The sequence below is a fragment of the Stomoxys calcitrans genome, chromosome 2 (assembly GCF_963082655.1).
Source record: "Stomoxys calcitrans chromosome 2, idStoCalc2.1, whole genome shotgun sequence".
Taxonomy (NCBI): Eukaryota; Metazoa; Arthropoda; class Insecta; order Diptera; family Muscidae; genus Stomoxys; species Stomoxys calcitrans.
Genome location: NC_081553.1, coordinates 13,590,619 through 13,605,279, shown reverse-complemented (window position 1 = coordinate 13,605,279; position 14,661 = coordinate 13,590,619). Strand labels below are relative to the sequence as shown.

Sequence of the window (14,661 nt, the reverse complement as noted above, 5' to 3'; positions counted from 1 at the left end):
TGCTAAGGTATTCAGTTTGCTCTGCAGCTAGCTGATTACCTTAGCTAAATACCTTACAAATGTCGCAAGCACTAGGAGGGGATGACCACCGCTGAATATATGTATACTGACCACCATAGGACAGGGGTTATATTAATTTAGTCGTTCCATTTGTAACACCACGAAACATTCATTTCCGATCTTTCAAAATATATACTACGAAGGCTGCTATATAAATTTCTGGCCTAGGCAACAACAACTGTTGCCAGGTGCAATCTGACATTTTCGTTAGAAAATTTGTCAATTCGTAATCGTACTCAGAATTTTTATACCCTCCACCATAGGATGGAGGTATACTAATTTCGTCATTCTGTTTGAAACACCTCGAAATATGCGTTTGAGACCCCATAAAGTATATATATTCTTGAAAGTCATGTCATTTTAAGTCGATCTAGCAATGTCCATCCGTCCGTCCGTCTGTTTGTCGAAAGCACCCTTACTTTCGAAGGAGTAAAGTTTGGCGCTTGAAATTTTGCACAAATACTTTTTATTAGTGTTGATCGGTTGGGATTGTAAATGGGCCAAATCGTTCAATGTTTTGATATAGCTGCCATATAAACCGATCTTGGGTCTTGATTTCTTGAGCCACTGAGGGCGCAATTCTCGTCTGATTTTACTGAAATTTTGCACGTAGTGTTTTTTAATATAACTTCCAACAACTGCGCTAAGTATGGCTTAAATCGGTCCATGTTTTGATACAGCTGCCATATAAACCGATCTTGGGTCTTGACTTCTTGAGCCCAAAGAGGGCGCAATTCTCATCCGATTTGACTGAAATTTTGCACGTAGTGTTTTGGTATCACTTCCAACAACTATGTTAAGTATGATTCTAATCGGTTCATAATCTTGTATAGCTGTCTTATAAACCGATCTTGGATCTTGACTTTTTGAGCCAATAGAGCGCGCAATTTTCATCCGATTTGGCTGAAATTTTGCATAAGGTGTTTTGTTATGACTTCCAATAACTGTGCTAAGTATGGCGCGAATCGGAACATAACATTATATAGCTGTCATATAAACCGATGTTGGATCTTGACTTTTTGAGCCGATAGAGCGCGCAATTTTCATCCGATTTGGCTGAAATTTTGCATAAGGTGTTTTGTTATGACTTCCAATAACTGTGCTAAGTATGGCGCGAATCGGAACATAACATTATATAGCTGTCATATAAACCGATCGGGGATCTCGATTTCTTGAGCCTCTAGAGGGCGCAATTGTCATCCGATTTGACGGAAATTTTGTACAACGGTTTCTCTCGTAATCTTCAACATACGTTTCTAATATGGTCTGAATCGATAAAAAGCTTGCGGCTTCCAGCGGCTCAAAAAGTCAAATTGAAAAATCGGTTTATATGGAAGCTATATCTACATCTGAACCGATATTGCCCGTTTGCAATCCCCAACGACCTACATCTAAATTTCAATCAGCTAGCATTACCCGTTCGACCTCTATTGTGATTTCGACAGACGGACGGACATGGCGATATAGAATATGTATACTTTATGGGGTGTCAGATCACGACTTCGAGGTGTTACAAACGGAATGACTATATTAGTATACCCCCATCCTAAGGGGGTGGGTATAAAAATACAATCGCGGTGATTCGAAACACGTTTGTAAGATCGTCACTGGTGGCGAATCTTGGATCAATACCTATGGGCCCGAAATAAAACATCAATCGACCGTGTGGGCTTTGCTAGACGTGCCGAAGCCAACGAAAGTTGTTCGTGGATAAAGCACTTCCAAGCATATGGTTGCCTGTTTCTTCGGCAAAACTGGTCATGTGGCTAATGTTCCCCTTGAGTAATATAAGAGGAGTTCAATTCTGAGTGGTACACCACAATTTGATAGCTTGAAGTTTTGGAAGTAATTCGAAAAACAAACAACAGATTTATTGTTCGCCATGAAGAGAAGTTTTTCATGGTATTGTACCTCACAAATGTTGCCAGCATTAGGAGGGGAAAACTACTGCTGAAAATTTTTTCTGATGGTCTCGCCATGATTCGAACCCAGGCGTTCAGCGTCATAGGCGGACATGCTAACCTCTACGCTACGGTGGCCTCCATAACGAAATTACGGGCGTCAAATTTTTCACACTCAAGCTTAAGTTTCATACCATGAATGGTTCTTTCTAAATCGTATTACAGCTATGCGGTTTCGACAGTATACTTGTTGATGGTCGAACAAATCTGTGACCTGTTTGTTTGTGAATACAAACGAAGTGACAAGTTTAGTATACCGCACTTCATATGGTAGGAAGCTTAATAAAATCTCAGTCATTCAACTACCAATTCATGAAATAGATATTGGGTTGCCCAAAAAGTAACTGCGGATATTTCATATAGTCGGCGTTGACAATTTTTTTCACAGCTTGTGACTCTGTAATTGCATTCTTTCTTCTGTCAGTTATCAGCTGTTACTTTTAGCTTGCTTTAGAACAAAAGTGTAAAAAATTTATATTTTATTAAAGTTCATTCTAAGTTTTATTAAAAATGCATTTACTTTCTTTTAAAAAATCCGCAATTACTTTTTGGGCAACCCAATAAGTTTATTCATATCTTTGCTATCTCTCCCATGATGGTCAGAATGCTAACTATGATTCTCTCATTTTCGTTGCAGTTGAAAAATGTAAATGCTTTTGTCAGGTTTGTAACCTGTTTTTCCACTATCTGCTTGGCACTCACAAATGCAGGTGTAAGAATGTCATCGTCATCATTTTGAAGAATAAACATGATCAAACATCTTAAAAATGCATCTGTTTCCATTTCATTCCCAGTATCCCATGTTCTATGTCCACTTAAACAGGGTACTCTGTTTTTAGTTGTGAAAAACTTCAACAAAATATCTTCATTTAATTAAGCAAATTCACAGTTAATCTTCATCACTTAAACCCTGTTTACACTGCTCTTTAAATCGGGATTTAATGGTTCGATCATATGTTTTCCCTTTATAAAATCAGCTTTAAATCCGGAATTCATGAGCAGTGTAAATGGGGTTTAAGTGTTGAAAATTAACTGTGAATTTGCTTAATTAAAGATATTGTGTTGAATTGAATGTGGGAGACCATAGTAGAAGTCATTGTGTAAAATTTCAGCCCATTCGAATAATAATTGCTCCCTTTAGGGGCTGAAGAAGTAAATAGGGAGAACGGTTATATGGGTGCTGTTTCAGGCGATAGACCGATTCAGACCATATTTGACACGTATATTGATGGTCATGGGAGAAACCGTTATACAAAATATCATCCAAATCGGATAATAATTGCGGCCTCTACAGGCTCAAGAAATATAGATCCCAGATCGGTTTATATGACAACTATATCAGATTATGGACCGATTTGAGCCATACTTAATACAGTTGTTGGAAGACATAACGAAACACGTTATGCCAAATTTCAGCCAAATCGGATGGGAATTGCGCCCTCTAGAGGTTCAAGAAGTAAAATAGGGAGATCGGTTTATGTAGAAGCAGTATCAGGCTATAGACCGATTCGGACCATATTCAACATGTATGTTGTAGGTTATGGGAAAAGCCGTTGTTCAAAATTTCAGCTAAATCGGATGAGAATTGCGCCCTCTAGAGGCTCAAGATCGCAGATTGGTTTATATGACAGCTATAGCAGGTTATAAACTGATTTGAACCATATTCAGCACAGTTGTTGAAAGTATTGTAATACTAAAACACCACGTGCAAAATTACAGCCAAATCGGATAAGAATTAGGCCCTCTAAAAGCTGAAGAATTCAAGACCCAATATCAGTTTGAATGACAGCTATACCAGGTTATGAACCGATTTAAACCATACTTAGCACACTAGTTGGAAGTCATAACAAAACACGTCATGCAAAAATTCAGCCAAATCGTATGAAAATTGCGCTCTCTAGAGGCCCAAGAAGTCAAGAACAATGACCCTAAGAAGTATTAGTGCAAAATTTCAAGGTGCTAGCTTTACTCAAAATCAAAATCCTGTGAAAATTGCCTTATATCCCATGGCAGTTATATCGAAATATGATCCGATTTGTACCAAATACTAATAACTACAAGTTATTGTTCAATTAGTAGCTATATCTAAAAATAAGCAAATTTCAGTTAAATCGTATTATAAATGCCCCTTTTTTGGGGCCAAGACTTTAAATCGAGAAATCGGTCTATATAGTAGCTATAGCAAATCTTCATCGATCTAGACCAAACTGCAGAAATATGTGGAGAGGCTTAACTTAACTCTCTGTCCTAAATTTCGGGGAAATCGGACAATAAATGCGCCTTTTATGGGCCCAAAACATTAAATCGAGAGATCGGTCTATATGGCAGCTATATCCAAATCTGGACCGATCTGGGCCAAATTAAAGAAGGATGTCGAAGGGCCTAACACAACTCCCTGTCCCAAATTTCAGCAAAATCGTATAATAAATGTGGCTTCTATGGGCCTAAAACCCAAAATCGGCGGATCGGTTTATATGGCAGCTATATCCAAATCTGGACCGATCTGGGCCAAATTGACGAAGGATGTCAAGGGGCCTAACACAACTCACTGTCCCAAATTTCAGCACAATCCGGTAATAAATGTGGCTTTTATGGGCCTAAGATCCTAAATCGGAGGATCGGTCTATATGGTAGCTATATCTAAATCTGGACCGATTTGGGCAAAATTGACGAAGGATGTCGAAAGGCCTAACAAAAGTCACTGTCCCAAATTTCAGCAAAATTTCAGTTTCAATTAAAACAATGATTGAAAAAAACTGGATTCCATTAAAAAATTATTGATTAAATTAATTTTTTTATCAAAAACCTCTTTATTTTCAATTAAATTTTAAATTGAAATAATTCGCCGGCTATTTTTTCTGTGTACATACCGATGAGTCCGCCCCTTTCGTGAAAAAAAAAGTGAACTACCCTTTTTTTCACCCGGGGACTGAAACTCCCAAACATCCATAACAAAATTTCCAAAAAACAAATAAGAGCGTGCTAAGTTCGGCCGGGCCGAATCTTATTAACCCTCCACCATGGATCGCATTTGTCGAGTTCTAAGCGCAGTATCTCTTTTTAGGCAATCATAGAGTATTTAAGAAGAACTGTTATGCTATTGGAGCTATATCAAGTTATAGTCCGATTCGGACCATAAATGAATGCTGAATATTGTAAAAGTCATTGTGTAATATTTCAGTTCATTCGGATAAGAATTGCGCCTTGTAGAAGCTCAAGAAGCAAAATCGGAAGATAGGTTTATATGGGAGCTGTATCAAGCTATGGATCGATTCAGACCATATTAGACACGAATGTTGAAGGTCATGAGAGAAGCCGGTGTACAAAATTTCTGTCAGATCGGATGACAATTGCGCCCTCTAGAGGCTCAAGAAGTCAAGATCCCAGATCGGTTTATATGGCAACTATACCTGATTATTAACCGATTTGCGCCATACTTAGCACAGTTATTGGAAGTCATAACAAAACACCTCGTGCAAAATTTCAGCCAAATCGGATGACAATTGCGCGCTCAATTGGCTCAAGAAGTCAAGATCCAAGATCGGTTTGTATGACAGCTATACCAGATTATAAACCGATTTGAATCATACCTAACACAGTTGTTTAAAGTGATACAAAAACACTACGTGCAAAATTTCAGTAAAATCGGACGAGATTTCCGCTCTCTAGAGACTCAAGAAGTCAAGACCCAAGATCGGTTTATATGGCAGCGATATCAAAAAATAAATCGATTTGAACCAAACTTAGCGCAGTTGTTGAAAGTGATACCAAAACACGTCGTGCAAAATTTCAGTCAAATCGGACGAGAATTGCGCCCTCTAGAGGCTCAAGAAGTCAAGACCCAAGATCAGTTTATATGTCAGCTATATCAAAACTTAGACCGATTTGGCCTATTTACAATCCCAACCGACTAACACTAATAAAAACTATTTGTGCAAAATTTCAAGCGGATAGCTTTACTCCTTCGAAAGTTAAAGTGCTTTCGACAGACAGAAGGACGGACATGGCTAGGTCGACTTAAAATGACATGACGATCAAGAAAATATACACTTTATGGGGTCTCAAACGCATATTTCGAGGTGTTACAAACAAAATGGCGAAATTAGTATTCTATCATATGGTGGAGAGTATAAAAATACGCACAAAATTACGAAAATTAATTTTGAAAGGTATTTTCTTTTCGATTAAATTTATACAAAATAGGTAGATATTCAATGCACTTGAATGTATAATTTCTCTCAGTTTAGCGCCAAGATGGATTAGTTGTCTGTATTTCTAAAATTGTATTAAATAAATATCATAATTAAGATGTACATAGGTACGAACTGCTAGGCATTAACCATTTGAGTAAAAGTATCATATTGCTAATTTGATTAGAGCCTCAGTTACGAATGAATAAAACTCTAATGAATTTGATGCCTATTTAAACTTAAGACATGATAATGACGTATTTTAATTGTAGACAAAACTACCTACTTGCAAACATATTTTCCATGTACCCATTTATGAATCATTATCTTGTGAGGCGAAAAGTAAATACTACTTGAACGTACACAACCACACATCCCCCAAATGGGAGAGAAAATCATGTAGTGAAAAATGTACGCACCACGTATTTTCTGTTTTGATTGTCAAGGTTGTTACCAAATGCGTAAATTTCCGTAATTACACAAAATGTCATGATGCTGATGTGAGATGCTTTCTTTGCATCCCAATCTCAACGTTGTCCCACACATTTTTGTGTGCCAGCCGCACTAGGAACATGTACCATATTTGAGTATGCACAGATGGTCACACTGAGGTTCATAAGTAATTGAACACATTTTGAGTGGTTATTGGCTTAGGCTATGAGCTTACTAAACCATATATTTGGACATTAGGTGGCAGCAATACCGAAATAGTTTTTTAACACAAATTGCGCCTAAAGATATCCACCGCATTTCCTTGGCAGCTAGGAGACGGTCCTCATGGCATTTGACCTATCGAAAGCTGTCCATAGCGTAAACCAAACCAAGTCCAGGTGCCTTGATATCTCCGTAGCTCCAACTCTCCGGAGGACTTCGTATTACAGACGAATTTATGATCATGGCTGTCAGTCCACCATGTTAATGACACAAACGATAGCTTATTTCAATGCAAAAAAGAGATAAAACAAGTAAAAGCGTGCTAAGTTCGGCTAGGTCGATCTTGGAAACCCACCACCATGAATTCTGCTAAAAATTTATACAACATAAATTTAATTTTATTCTATTGTACATACCAAACTTCTATCAAACCAGTAAAAATTAAAGCTTCTAGGAACCGATCAAGTATGTTCGACAGACGGGTTTACATTGGAGCTCTATCGATTTGGACCGTATTTGGCACAGTTGTTGGAAGTCGTATCAGAACACCGCATGCAATTTCAGCCAAATCAGACAAAATTGCGGCTAGTTAGGACTTAATAAGTCAAATCGGGAGATGGGTTTATATCGGGGCCATATCAGGTTGTAGACCGATTTGGACCGTATTTGGCACAGTTGATGGAATGTATAACGGAACACCAAAGACAAAATTTCAGCCATATCGCACAAAAATTTCGGCTTCCGGGGAATCAAGAAGTCAAATTTGTAGATCGCTTTTTGTGGGAGCTATATCAGGGTATACCCCGATTCGTACCGTACTTGGCACAGTAGTTAAAAGTCATAACGGCACACCACATGCAAAAATTCAGCCAAATTGGACCAAAATTACGGCTTCCAAGGGATCAAGAAGTCAAATTTGGTGATCGCTTTATTTGGGAACTATATCAGGTTATAGACCGATTCGGAACGTATTTGGCACAGTTGTTAAAAGTCATAACGGCACACCACATGCAAATCGGACAAAATTGCGGCTTGTAAGACCGATTTGGACCGTACTTGGAACAGTTGTAGGAAGTCAAAACAGAACACTAGATGCAAAATTTCGGCCAAATCGAACATAAATTGCGGCTTGATAGGCCTCAAGAAGTCAAATCGGGTGATCGGTTCATATGGGAGCTTTATAAGATTCTCGACCGATTCGGATCGTACTTGGCGCAGTTATTGAAAGTCATGACGGCACACCACATGCAAAATTTCAGCCAAATCGGACAAAAATTGCGGCTTGTAAGGGCTGAAGAAGTCAAATCGGGATATCGGTTTATATGGCAGCTAAACCAGGTTATTGTCCTTTTTGAACCGTACTTGGCACAGATGTTGAAAGTCGTAACAAAACACTACATGCCAAATCGGACATAAATTGCTGTTTGTAAGGGCTCAAGAAGTCAAATCGGGCAATCGGTTAATAAAGGAGCTATACCAGGTTATAGAACGATTTGAACCGTACTTGGCACATTTGTTGGTCCGATTTCAGCTAAATCGAACAAAAATTGCCGCTACATCAATATTAAGTATCTAAGCACAATTTCAAGCGGACGGACATGGCTAGATCGACTCAGAACGTCGAGACGATCAAGGATATATGTACTTTATGGGATCTTAGACGAATATTTCGAGGTGTTACAAGCGGAATGACTAGATTAGTAAATCCCGTCCTATGGTGGTTGGTATAAAAAAGGAGAAATAATGTCCTCTCTTAACCTACCTAAATGATTGACAATTAATATGGGCTGCTTAGTGGCATATAAGCCGGTGTTGACTCCCCAGTTAAGCGACTCTGCATGTCGCTATCATAACGCTGCTCTACGTATCTCGACAAGTTATATCATAAGTTCTTATGTAAAACGCCACAACCAGGAGACAAATTTATCAAAGATACATTTTTTGAGCATCGCGAGAGCCATTCTACGTATTCGTGGCCTCCGGGCCAATGTACAGCCATCACAATTTATCGTAGACGAAGTTACGATGTGGCTCCAAGTCATTCAAGGCATTGGGCCCTGACGGAATCTCTACACTGATGTTGAAGAATGTGTATCTACCTGGAGTCGAGTACCTTACGACTATTGTAGTGTGTATATGTGTGAGACAATTTTCTGGCATTGGTCATGACCATTGTCTGGCTTAGGTAATCTGATTCGCGCATATGGACACCCATCCGCGTTGCCGTGTGAATATACATACGTTGCATATTCACACAGGTGAGCAACCCAACAGCATGGGAACATGCTGGCTAGGCTTAAGCTAGCTTAGAAACATTTTTGTTAAAATAAAATTCAATTTAAGAACAACAGCCAATTGAAGTGGTCCTCAATTCTTTCACACTATCCTCAACCTGTCTTTGAACAATCTTATAGTACCCGATGTCTGGAAGATGCGCAGAGTGATCCCCTGAAAAGGCCCGAGTAAAGGAAGTCGTATAAATCGATCTCCCTTCTCTCACCCATGTCCAAGAAGCTTGAGGGATTAGTCTTCCCGAGCCTCGTTGGAGAATTTCCATTCGCTGAGCATCAGCATGGATTTCAAAGACTGCACAGCATAAAAACACTTTTGAATGCCATCACCGCACACATTTGCCGTGGCTTCAATCAGGCCAGACCATGTGGTAGGACGGCCCTTGTGGCACTGGACCTGGAAAGAATTTGACACTGTCAACCACGTCAAACTATTTGAGGAAGCGATGTCCTCCAGCCAGATTTGAAACGCTGGATCGCGTATATTGTGTGTTCGCCAGTCATTTGTGGAATTTAGGAATAAGAAATCCAAACACCGTAGAGTGAAACTGGGAGTTCGCCACGGCAGGATGATATCTCCGGCACTGTTTACCCTCTACATATCCTCCATTCCTCGATGGAGTAACGATTCTGACCATCAAATATCCCAAAATAGTTTGTGTGACATTTGACAACTCTAATACATTCTCCTCACATGCAACTGCACTTTGATATAACGTCGGAAATAGAAACAAGGTCCCTAAGTCACTAGCTGGTACTACTAAGATACTAGCTGGTACTGGTAAGATATGCAGCGCCAATGTAATCTCGTCACCTATGCGACACGCAGTAGAATTCAAATTTCAGAATGGCACTCCTGGAACTGCGACGGAATGTCTCTTCAGTTCTTAAGTGGACCACCTCCATCCGGACACAAAGATCGTACCCGTGCGATCACATGCTGTCTAAGCAATGCCTTGTGGGTTGTTATCGCAGGGACCATCCAAATCATCATCTTGTGTCCACCGCCCAGAAGCCACGGTAGAAGATGCGATGAATAGCTACCAGGTGAAAGTTGTCCTTGGAGAACGAACCCATCCACCTTAGAAAATTAAACTAGAGTAGTTCTGCCTCAATTACGATCAGGCAGATGCAGCCCCATCAATTTCTACAGAGAAAGGAATGATGCCAACGTCCAGGATGTTTGTGCCGATTGTGACCAAGGACCACAAGTCACCTGTTTAACTGCTTAGCCAGACCCAGTTGATTCAGACTCAGATCGCTCTGGACACAACCCACCTTAGTCGCAGAGTTTCGGATCCGGATATTCAACAGAACCAAGCAGACGAAAGATAGAACACACTGCTACAACAACAAAGATCCTTCGCTTGTGAAGACACTATTCTGCATATACTGTCGCAGCAGTATCTACTGTGCTGTTACGACTACAACCATTCAAATCATTATCATGTGAATGGGTTAACACAGCCAATAGAAGTCAGGTTCAAACAACATTCAGTAGCAATAGCGGAAGTCCCATCACCAGATAACTAAACTATGGTCACCATACATGTTGGAACTTTGAGCTTTGGTCTGTGCGGTGTTCACCGTTATAATTAGAAGTTGAGGTGAGAGCTGTGGGGCGCGTCCACGGCTTGCGGAAAGTGGAACGCTGCGTATATATACGGAGTAGCTGCAACTGCATTCGCGGACAATCAGCGGTATCGTGTGGAGAGTCTCAGTGAGAGACCGGGTGGCACCGGCGCTAGCTTCAATACTGACTTCCTATGATTCTCCAAATAGCACGGCAGGTAACTAGCGCCTTTTTATAACCAATGGTCTTCACGTTCCCGCGATTTGTCCAGTACTTTTTCCCCTACGGAAGCTTGAAGCAAACATGTAGCTACAACAACAACAAAGTAAATGGCGTCTTTGGGGCCATTTGCTTAATTTTCTATATCCGCTAAATCGAAATATGAACTTATTCTGTTCCTATTTGCGGATCAGACACGTTCTTACGAACTTAAGAACACTCCATGTTCATTTAACTTTTTCATATGCCTAGATTTACTTCTAAGTTCAATAGATGCATAGTTTTGGATTAATTGAACCTAATTCTACATTTTATTTCTTTCCAAGTTTTTTTTTGCCTGTTGGGGCAAAGATAATTTAATTTCACAATTTTCCGGTTTTTTCTTTCGAGACTTTCGCAGACTATCTGCCTTCTTACAACTCTCAGTAAAGAACCGTATTGCAAAAGCCAAGTTATGGTTCAAAGGGAGTCTCCGTTTATTATCGCAAAATTTCTTTCACAGATTGGTTTATTTAGGACTTGTATGAGTCCAGCTATTTCCGAAATACAACAGATTTGAACATTATGCCAATGTTGTTATACCATTTTTCTTCACTTATCAAAAAAAAGCAAATCCTGTTATTCTTCAAAGACCTTCGAACATTAATTAGTCCAACCTATCCAAAGACTATACTTAACGGCCCCACAAATACTCGGACAGGCATGCTTTGCATGTTTGATTTTATTTTAACTGCATGGTACCGAACACTTTTGCCACACACTGTTGTCATACAAAACAGATGCCTATTGCCAAGCAGTCATTTTCTCTTAAAACTTCTCTTAGTTGTTTGTTGACAGTTTTCGCTCTCATAAAAATTGACATCACATTTAAGTAGCGCATTTTAGCTAAAAACAAAAATCAGCTGTTTTAGGTTTGCCAAACACTGCCGTACGGTCTTTTCTTCCAATGACCAAAAACAAACGCTGTGATCTTGGTTTTACTTATTTTGTGGAGCAAAGACTGCGATCTAAATTTAATCATATTCGGTGACGTATCCTCGTTCAAGTGAAATGTGTGTACAAAAATAAATAGATATACATACATACTCGTAAATACTTAATTTTTTTTTGAATACTGAAATCACGGCGAGCGCCTTTATCTGGTTCGTTATTCGTGTGTGTGTGTGTGTGTGTGTGTATTTTACTTTTGGTGAGCGCCAACATTTGCTGCTTGGAGCCCATTTGTAGAGAGCCACCACAGCCGTCATTTCAGTACGTTACTCTTCGTCCATTGTGGCAGTAGTCTGTTTCTCGCTTGCGCAAACAAGTCATACGGTTGCTTACGTGCTGTGCTGCCGTTTCCCACAGTCGGTTTGAATAATCCCCCAATCCCTTGGTGTGTGTTTGTTTGTGTGGCGGTAAGTGTGAGGGCGGCGGGCCCCCTTCTGCAAGCATTGTTGGCATGGTGGCACAAAACATATGACTTTGATGGAGAAGAAAAAGAAAAAAAAAAACCACAGCCCAGTGTAGTATTATTTAACAACTGTCATTTTCGTGCTGCTTCCAGTATTAGATTGAGTTTTCAGTACCTCCATTTCATCGATTTGTTGCAAAATTCCTTAGTTTTTGGTCTGTCTGGCCATGTAATTTCGTGATTTGTTTACATTTGGTAATTTTTCCGTTTTTTTATTTTGTTTTAGTGCGCTTTTTTGGTGTTGTTGTGGGACCTACAACGAATAGGTGTGCTGTAACTTGGAAGAGTGACGAAATTCTGTATTGAACAGGCAAACTAAACGAAAACCCACGAAAAAAAAAACACAAAATCCAAACCGACCATGTCTCAACAAAAGGAAACACAAACCGCCAAAAAGAACATTCCAAATGGCTTGAAATTCGTATTCGGCGGTGGAGCTGGCATGGGAGCCACCCTGATTGTGCAACCCTTCGATTTGGTTAAGACACGCATGCAAATCTCCGGTGCCGGCAGTGGGAAGAAGGAATTCCGCAACTCCTTCCATTGCATGCAGACGGTGATAAGCAAAGAGGGACCTTTCGGTTTGTACCAGGGTATAGGAGCTGCCCTCTTACGTCAGGCCACATATACCACCGGTCGTCTGGGAATGTTCTCCTACCTCAACGATAGCTACCGAAACTACTTCAACAAGGATCCCAATGTTTCAGCGAGTATGTTGATGGGCGTCATTGCTGGAGCTTGTGGTGCCTTCATTGGTACTCCCGCCGAAGTTGCCTTGGTGCGTATGGCCTCGGACGGTCGCCTGCCTCTGGCCGAAAGACGTAACTATAAGAATGTGTTCAATGCCTTGGCCCGCATCACCAGTGAAGAGGGTCTGGCCACTTTGTGGCGTGGCAGTTTGCCCACGGTGGGTCGTGCCATGGTGGTCAATATGACCCAACTTGCCTCGTATTCACAATTCAAAACCTATTTCCGCACTGGGCCCATGCAAATGGAGGAGGGCATTAAGCTGCATTTCTGCGCCAGCATGTTGTCCGGTTTGCTGACCACAATTGCCTCAATGCCATTGGACATTGCCAAGACGCGCATCCAAAACCAAAAGTATGTGGATGGCAAGCCCGAGTACCGAGGTACCTTTGATGTTTTGGGTCGAGTGCTGCGTCAAGAAGGTGTACTCGCCTTGTGGAAGGGCTTCACTCCTTACTACTGCCGTCTGGGACCACACACAGTGCTGACATTCATCTTCCTGGAACAGCTGAATCAAGCCTATTTCAAATTTGCTGCCAACAAAGGTCTGTGATTGTAAAGCCATGACCCCTGCCCCCCGCCCCTGCATTACTGTGGAGAGACAATAGTGATCAAATCAGTTTTTTTTCTAGACACATAACTCTTATGTATGTATGAATGAATGTATAAGTATGTATGTTAATAATGTGTAGCGATATCCATGGATGTATATACCGCAATGGATAGCCCTATATATATATATTTTTTGTTAATTGTTAAAGCTTCAAACGTTTAATGAGAGAATTCCAATAAAATAAAGCCAAATGCAAGAAATTTTGGATAAATTGTGCAAAAAACAACACGAATTTCTGGATTTCTCGTTGCTATTTGCTGCCGACTAATTGAGACTTTTATGGAAAAACAGCTAATTAGGACTGAAGACTTGTGCCAATTGAATATGTAAACAATAGCCCAGCAGTATGCGCTATTGGCTGGTGTATAGGGTATAGATAGATTTACACCATTTCCTAGGGAGCATTGAGTGATAAGAAGGAATGTGAATTTGATGGAAAAAATTAAGACGATAATGCTTAACTGGAAGCCACCATAGCTCAGAAGTTAGTATGTCCGCCTGAACGCTGAACGTCAAGGTTCCAATCCTGGCGAGAACATTCGAAATTTTTCAGCAGTGCTTATTTGTGAGGAACTATGCCATTTGAAAAAATTTTTGTTGTTGTTTTAGCAGTGTGTTGTACAAGGCAGCAGCCCTTGCCGATGAAAGATTCCATCAGGTCAACCCGGTGCGTATAACCGTCATGACAGCCATGTAAAAACGTCTCTTTAAAGAGGTGTCACACAGCGGCACGCCGTTCAGACAAAGGAGGTCCCTTATGATTGAAGCTTGAATCAGACAGCACTAGTCCATATGTGAGAAGTTTGCCCCTGTTCCTTAGTGGAATGTTCATGGGCAAAATTGTATTTGCATATCTAGTTACTATCAGGAAATAGTGTAGCCATCCGAAAATTATTATCT

At 40.3% G+C, this 14,661-nt stretch overlaps 1 protein-coding gene across 2 annotated transcripts; it reads left to right on the top strand.

The window, feature by feature from the left end:
- The first annotated feature begins 12,132 nt into the window (after positions 1–12,132).
- Positions 12,133–13,993, top strand: LOC106087267 (mitochondrial 2-oxoglutarate/malate carrier protein). Of its 2 annotated transcripts, none has more exons than XM_013252254.2 (2): positions 12,133–12,345; positions 12,628–13,993. In XM_013252254.2, the coding sequence occupies exon 2, from the start codon at positions 12,763–12,765 to the stop codon at positions 13,699–13,701; it is 939 nt and encodes a 312-aa protein (XP_013107708.1). In that variant the 5' UTR covers positions 12,133–12,345; positions 12,628–12,762; the 3' UTR covers positions 13,702–13,993. The 2 variants fall into 2 exon arrangements, with proteins under 2 accessions (XP_013107708.1, XP_013107709.1); XM_013252255.2 differs by lacking the exon at positions 12,133–12,345 and adding an exon at positions 12,452–12,556.
- The last annotated feature ends 668 nt before the right edge of the window (positions 13,994–14,661 follow it).